Raw genomic sequence first — 7,819 nt, 5'->3', positions numbered from 1 at the left:
CTCCCCAGTAAAGATCCAATAAACCAGCGACTCCCAGTGCTCCCAGTTTATTATTCCCAGTGCTCCCAGTGTCCTTCCAGTGCCCTCCCAGTGCTCCCAGTTTATTATTCCCAGTGCCCTCCCAGTGCTCCCAGTGCTCCCAGTGCCCTCCCAGTGCCCCCAGTGCTCCCAGTTTGAGATTCCCAGTGCTCCCAGTGCTCCCAGTGCCCCCAGTGCCCTCCCAGTGCTCCCAGTTTGTGATTCCCAGTGCTCCCAGTGCTCCCAGTGCCCTCCCAGTGCCCCAGTGCCCCCCCAGTGCCCTCCCAGTGCTACCAGTTTGTTATTCCCAATATCCCCAGTGCTCCCCCAGTGCCCTCCCAGTGCTCCCAGTTTATTATTCCCAGTGCCCCCAGTGCCCTCCCAGTGCCCTCCCAGTTTGTGATTCCCAGTGCTCCCAGTGCTCCCAGTGCCCTCCCAGTGCTCCCAGTACCTCCCAGTGCCCTCCCAGTTTGTGATTCCCAGTGCTCCCAGTGCCCCCAGTGCCCTCCCAGTGCCCTCCCAGTTTGTGATTCCCAGTACTCCCAGTGCCCCCAGTGATCCCCCCAGTGCTCCCAGTGCTCCCAGTTTGTTATTCCCAGTGCTCCCAGTGTTCCCAGTGCTCCCAGTGCCCTCCCAGTGCTCCCAGTTGGTGACTCCCAGTGCTCCCAGTGCCCTCCCAGTGCTCCCAGTGCCCCCCCAGTGCCCTCCCAGTGCCCCCCAGTGCTCCCAGTGCGGGGCCAGGGCTGGGCAGGTGCTGCCCATGGGGTGAACTGGTGCAAACTGGAACAAACTGGTGCCAACTGGTGACTCTCCCTTCCCCACTGGCGCCTTACTGGTGCCTTACTGGTGCAAACTGGTGTGTACTGGGGCCCTGCTGGTGGCCGTACTGGTTCAAACTGGCTCATACCGGTGCCCTTATTGGTCCTACTGGTCCAAACTGGCCCATACTGGTTCAAACTGGCGCATACTGGTGCCAGCTGGCCCATACTGGTGCCGTTACTGGTCCAAACTGGTGCCCTTACTGGTCCAAACTGGCCCATACTGGTGCCCTTACTGGTCCGTAGTGGTCCCAACTGGCCCATACTGGTCCAAACTGGCCCACACTGGTCCAAACTGGCCCATACTGGTGCCCGTACTGGTCCAAACGGGTCCAAACTGGTCCCAACTGGTCGGAAGCGCCGCCGCTCCTCCCGGCCGCCAGGGGGCGCTCCCTCATCCACCCCCAGGCGGCCCCTCCGGCCGCCGCTCTCGGTGGTTCCGCTTCCGGTTCCACTTCCGGGTCCGGCTCCGAGGAAGCGGCACGCGGGGCTTGGGGTCCTGGAGGGGATTTTGGGGTCCTGGGGAGGGATTTTGGGGGTCCTGGGGAGTAGGAGTCTTTGGGGGTCTTGGGGAGGGGTCCTTGAGGGTCCTGGGGTCTTGGGGAAAAAGGGGCCTTTTGGGGGCCTTGGGGTCCTGGGGAAGGGGACTTTTGGGGTCCCCCGGTGGGGAGGGGCCTTTGAGGGGTCCCGTGGGGAGGGATTTTTGGGAGTCCTGGGTGGGGAGGGATTTTGGGAGGTCCTGGGGGAAAAGAGGCCTTTGGGGGGTCCTGTGGGGTCTCTGGGGAAAAGGGGCCTTTGGGGGGACTTTGGGAGTCCCTGGATGGGGAGGGGCTTTTGAGGGGTCCTGGGTGGGGAGGGGCCTTGGGTGGTCCCGGAGGGGGATGGGATTTTGGGGGTCCTGGGTGGGGAAGGGCTTTTAGGGGTCCCATGGCTGGGGGGTCCTTTCGGGGGTCCGGGGGTCCTGGGAGGGGTTTGGGGGTCCGAGGGGTCCCCATGACTGGGGGGTCCTTTGGGGGTTCCTGAAGGGTCCTGATGGAGGGGGAGGGGATGGGGAAGGGATAATTTTGGGGGTTCCTAATGACTGGGGGTCCCTGAAGGGTCCTGATGGCGGGGGGAGGGGAGGGGAGGGATAATTTTGGGGGTCCTGAAGGATCCCGGATGGGGGAGGGGATAATTTTGGGGGGTCCTGATGTGGGGGAGGGGAGGGGAGGATAATTTGGGGGGTCCCTTTGGGGGTCCTGAAGGGTCCCTTTGGGGGAGGGGAGGATAATTTGGGGGTCCCTGAAGGGTCCTTTGGGGAGGGGAAGGGATAATGTTGGGGGTGTGGGGAGGGGCGTGGGGTTTCCCTTTATTTCCACCCCTCCCCCACTCTCACCAACCCTCCTCCTCCCCCAGGACCCTCCATGGACCCCCGGAGCCTCCATTGGGGAGGGGCCCTCTGTCGTGCCCCTCCCTCCCCCTGCCGGGCCGTGGGCGGTGCCCTGGGTGGGGAGGGGCGTGGGGAGGGGTCGGGGTCTCCCCGGTGCTGGGGGATGGGCGGCGCCCCTGCTGCTGCTCCGGGAGACCCCGCGGCTGCTGCAGGAGCTGCTGCCCTCCCCGGCCCCTCCCCACCTCCAAACGCGTCCAGCAGGGGAGAGGGCGGGCGGAGCTGCTGCTCTGCCTCGACTCCCCACGGTGAGCACTGGGGGCACTGGGAGGGACTGGGAGGGACTGGGAGGGGGCTGGGGGGGAACTGGGAGCACTGGAGGGGCACTGGGAGGGGGCTGGGAGCACTGGGGGCACTGGGAGGGGCTGGGGGGAACTGGGAGCACTGGGGGGCACTGGGAGGGGGCTGGGGGAACTGGGAGCACTGGGGGGCACTGGGAGGGGCTGGGAGCACTGGGGGCACTGGGAGGGGGCTGGGGGGAACTGGGGAGGCACTGGGAACACTGGGAGGGGCTTGGGAGGGCACTGGGAGCACTGGGAGGGGGTTGGGGGGGCACTGGGAGCACTGGGAAGGCACTGGGGGCTCACTGGGAGGTTATTGGGAGGTCACTGGTGTCACTGGGAGGTTACTGGGAGGTTACTGGGAGGTCACTGGTGTCACTGGGAGGTCACTGGGAGGTTACTGGGAGGTCACTGGTGTCACTGGGAGGTTACTGGGAGGTTACTGGGAGCACTGGGAAGGCACTGGGAGGTTACTGGGAGGTCACTGGTGTCACTGGGAGGTTACTGGGAGGTTACTGGGAGGTCACTGGTGTCACTGGGAGGTTACTGGGAGGTTACTGGGAGGTCACTGGTGTCACTGGGAGGTTACTGGGAGGTCACTGGGAGGTCACTGGTGTCACTGGGAGGTTACTGGGAGGTCACTGGTGTCACTGGGAGGTCACTGGTGTCACTGGGAGGTTACTGGGAGGTTACTGGGAGGTTACTGGGAGGTTACTGGGAGGTTACTGGGAGGTCACTGGTGTCACTGGGAGGTCACTGGGAGGTTACTGGGAGGTCACTGGTGTCACTGGGAGGTTACTGGGAGGTCACTGGTGTCACTGGTTCCGGGGCCGTGCAGGTGATGGAGCCCCCATCGATTTCATCACCGGCGATGACGTCACCGATGACATCACTGATGACGTCACCGAGGCTGCCAGGACCAGTAACACCAGTGCCTCCAGGAACACCAGTATAACCAGTGGCACCAGTACGACCAGTGGCACCAGTTCCACCACCAACTTCAGTGCTGCCAGTTCCACCAGTGCCACCAGTGCCACCAACGACTCCAGTTCCACCAGCAACTCTCCCAGTACCACCAATGCTCCCAGTTCCACCAATGCCACCAGTACCACCAGTGACTCCAGTGCCTCCAGTGACTCCAGTTCCAGCAGTGACCCTCCCAGTGACTCCAGTTCCACCAGCAACCTTCCCAGTGACTCCAGTTCCACCAGTGGCACCAGTACCACCAGCGACCCTCCCAGTGCTCCCAGCACCACCAGAGACCCTCCCAATGCCCCCAGTGCTCCCAGTTCCACCAGTACCACCGGCTCCATCAGTGGCACCAGCTCCACCAGTGCTCCCAGCTCCACCAGTACCACCGGCTCCACCAGTGCTTCCAGTGCCCTTCCCAGTGCTCCCAGTTCCACCAGTGGCACCAGCTCCACCAGCACCACCAGCTCCACCATTGGCACCAGTTCCATCAGTGCCTCCAGTGCCCTTCCCAGTGCTCCCAGTACCACCAGCTTCACCAACGCTCCCAGTTCCACCAGTGCTCCCAGCACCACCAGCACCACCAGCTCCACCATTGGCACCAGTTCCATCAGTGCCTCCAGTGCCCTTCCCAGTGCTCCCAGTTCCATCAGTACCACCAGCTCCACCAGCGGCACCAGTGGCACCAGCTCCACCAGTGCTCCCAGTTCCACCAGTACCACTGGCTCCACCAGTGCTCCCAGTTGCCCCAGCACTCCCAGTGCTCCCAGTGCTCCCAGTGTGCTGTTGTGGCTGCAGTGCTCTGGGGTGTCCCCCCACGGTCTGGGTCCCCCGTTCCGTGTGGGTGTCCCCGGGCGTGTCCCGGCTCCGGGGGCGGAGTCAGAGCGGGCGCGGGGGGCGGGGCTGTGGCCGTGGGTCGGGCGTGGCCCTCGGCCCTCCCGGGCCCCCGCGCTGGGGGTGGGGAGGGGCGCGTGGCGGGCGTGGCCATGGCCGTGGCGGTGGCGGCGGCGGGAGGGGCGGGGGAGGGGGGAGGGGCGGCCGCCGTGGACCCCGGAGCGGGCGGGTGCTGGGGTGGGGCGGGACCGGCGAGGAGGGGCACCCCTGCGCCACGCGGCCATCGACCTCATCGACCGCGTCGCGCGGTGGCGGCGCCATGGTGACGTCATCGGTGATGTCATCGGGGTGACGTCATCGGTGGGGGTGGGGAGGGTTAATGTTAGTCGTGGTGACGTCATCGGTGACGTCATCGGGGGTGATGGCATCGGTGGGGTGGGGAGGGTCGAGTGTCGGTCGTGGTGACGTCATCGGTGACGTCCATCGGGGATGACGGCATCGGGGTGGGGGAGGGTTAATGTCGGTTGTGGTGACGCCATCGGTGGGTGGGGAGGGTGGTGACGTCATCAGTGGGTGTGGGGGGAGGGTCGGTGTCGGTTGTGGTGACATCACGGCTGGGTGCGATGACGTCATTGTTGGGTGTGGGGATGGTGGTGACGTCATTGGAGGGGGTGGGCGTGGCACCGTTGGGGGTGGGGGGAGGGTCCATGTCGGTTGTAGTGACGTCACGGCTGGATGTGATGACGTCATCAGTGGGTGTGGGGAGGGCGGTGACGTCATCGCTGGGTGTGATGATGTCAACATTGGGTGTGGTGACGTCACCGCTGGCCGGGTGACGTCATCGTGGGTGGCAGTGCCACCGCCCGGCGCGTCCCCAGCGGCGACGTTGACATCCCTAAGGCCAATGTTGACGTCCCCGACGTCCCCAGGGCCAACACCGACATCGCCATGGCTGGTGCTGATGTCCCCATGGACAGCATTGACATCCCCAATGTTGACATCCCCAATGTCCCCATGGCCAGCATTGATGTCCCCAACGTTGATGTCCCCATGGTGAATGTTGACGTCCCCAAGACCAACATTGATGTCCCCAACATCCCCCTGGCCAACATCGCCATCCCCCCCATCGCTGTCCCCCCCTTCCCCCCGGGCTGTGACCTCACCGGTTACGTCATCCCCGGTGCCGGTGACAATGCCAATGGTGACAATGGTGACAATGGTGACAATGTCAATGGTGACAATGGTGACAATGTCAATGGTGACAATGATGACAGTGGTGGCAGTGCTGGGTACCTGCTGTCGGGCTGTGACGTGTACGTGACGCGCGAGCCGTGCGCGCTGTGCGCCATGGCCCTGCTGCACACGCGTGTGCGCCGCGTGTTCTACCGGCGGCCCTGCCCCCAGGGAGCACTGGGCACGCGCTACGGACTCCACGGGCACCCCAAACTCAACCACAGGTACAGGGTGTGGGGTGGGGTCACCCCCTGCACCAGTAACAACCATACTGGGAGCACTGGGAGCACTGGGAGTACATAACTGAGAGCACTGGGAGCACTGGGCACGCGCTACGGGCTCCATGGGCACCCCAAACTCAACCACCGGTACAGGGTGTGTGGGGGGGTCACCCCCTGTGTCCCACAGACCAGTAACACCCATACTGGGAGCACTGGGAGTACATAACGGGAGCACTGGGAGCAGTCACTGGGAGCACTGGGAGCAGTCACTGGGAGCACTGGGCACGCGCTACGGACTGCACGGGCACCCCAAACTCAACCACCGGTACAGGGTGTGTGGGGGGGTCACCCCCTGCACCAGTAACACCCATACTGGGAGCACTGGGAGCACTGGGAGTACATAACTGAGCACTGGGAGCACTGGGAGCAGTCACTGGGAGCACTGGGCACGCGCTATGGACTCCACGGGCACCCCAAACTCAACCACCGGTACAGGGTGTGGGGAGGGGTCACCCCCTGTGTCCCACAGACCAGTAACAACCATACTGGGAGCACTGGGAGCACCGGGAGTACATAACTGAGAGCACTGGGAGCAGTCACTGGGAGCACTGGGAGCAGTCACTGGGAGCACTGGGAGCACTGGGAGCAGTCACTGGGAGCACTGGGCACGCGCTACGGGCTCCACGGGCACCCCAAACTCAACCACCGGTACAGGGTGTGGGGTGGGGTCACCCCCTGTACCAGTAACACCCACACTGGGAGCACTGGGAGTACATAACTGAGAGCAATGGGTGTAGACACTGGGAGCAGTCACTGGGAGCACTGGGCACCCCCTGCGGCCTGCACGGGCACCCCAAACTCAACCACCGGTACCGGGAGTGGGGAGGGGTCACCCCCTGTGTCCCCCCAGTCAATAAAACCCATACTGGGAGCACTGGGAGCACTGGGAGCAGTCACTGGGAGTACTGGGAGCAGTGACTGGGAGCACTGGGCACCCCCTGCGGCCTCCATGGGCACCCCCAACTTAACCATCGCTACAGGGTCTGGGCAGGGGTCACCCCCTGTGTCCCCCCAGTCAATAAAAACCATACTGGGAGCACTGGGAGTCCATGACTGAAAGCACTGGGAGTATTGGGATCAGTGCCTGCGGGCACTGGGAGCACTGGGAGGTGATTGGGAGGATACTGGGAACATTGGGGGGGGTACTGGGAGCACTGGACAGTGACTGGGAAGGCACTGGGAACACTGAAAGGTGACTGGGAGAATACTGGGAACATTGGGGGGGGTACTGGGAGCACTGGACAGTGACTGGGAGGATACTAGGAACATTGGGGGATTACTGGGAGCACTGGACAGTGACTGGGAGGATACTGGGAGCACTGAGAGGTGACTGGGAGGATACTGGGAACAATTGGGGGGGGTACTGGGAGCACTGAGAGGTGACTGGGAGGATACTGGGAACAATTGGGGGGGGTACTGGGAGCACTGGGAGGTGACTGGGAGGATACTGGGAACATTTGGGGGGGTACTGGAAGCACCGGACAGTGACTGGGAAGGCACTGGGAGCACTGAGAGGTGACTGGGAGGATACTGGAAACATTTGGGGGGTACTGGGAGCACTGGGAGGTGACTGGGAGGATATTGGGAACATTGGCGGGATACTGGGAGCCCTGGACAGTGACTGGGAAGGCACTGGGAGCACTGAGAGGTGACTGGGAGGATATTGGGAACATTGGGGGGGTACTGGGAGCCCTGGACAGTGACTGGGAAGGCACTGGGAGGGTCCCAGATCTTACTGGAAACCAATTCGGGCCCCCGAAGGACCCAGTTTGACCAGTTCGAACCAGTATAAGCCACCCACAGGGGGCGGGAAATCTCCCCTCCCAGTTCTCCCAGTGTAACCAGTAACACCTTTATCTCCCACGTGACTTAAAGATCAAGTCACGTGATCTCCCCAAGCCCCTCCCACCCCCAGTGCGGCCACACCCCTTTCCTGCCCCGCGCAGGCGCAGTCAGAGG

General features: G+C 63.6%; 1 protein-coding gene across 1 annotated transcript; it reads left to right on the top strand.

The window, feature by feature from the left end:
• Positions 1–2,834: 2,834 nt before the first annotated feature.
• On the top strand, positions 2,835–4,811 carry LOC126635055 (uncharacterized protein DDB_G0271670-like; the record flags this gene model as incomplete). Its single annotated transcript, XM_050305978.1, has 2 exons — positions 2,835–2,970; positions 3,296–4,811. Coding segments are annotated over 2 exons (1,652 nt in total), but the record flags the coding sequence as incomplete, so codon positions are not given.
• Positions 4,812–7,819: the final 3,008 nt, after the last annotated feature.

The sequence above is a fragment of the Myiozetetes cayanensis genome, unplaced genomic scaffold, assembly GCF_022539395.1.
Source record: "Myiozetetes cayanensis isolate MyiCay16 unplaced genomic scaffold, myiCay2020 scf1052, whole genome shotgun sequence".
In the NCBI taxonomy this organism is placed as follows: Eukaryota; Metazoa; Chordata; class Aves; order Passeriformes; family Tyrannidae; genus Myiozetetes; species Myiozetetes cayanensis.
The sequence above is the reverse complement of the archived record's forward strand: the minus strand, read 5'-3'. Positions and strand labels throughout refer to the sequence as shown.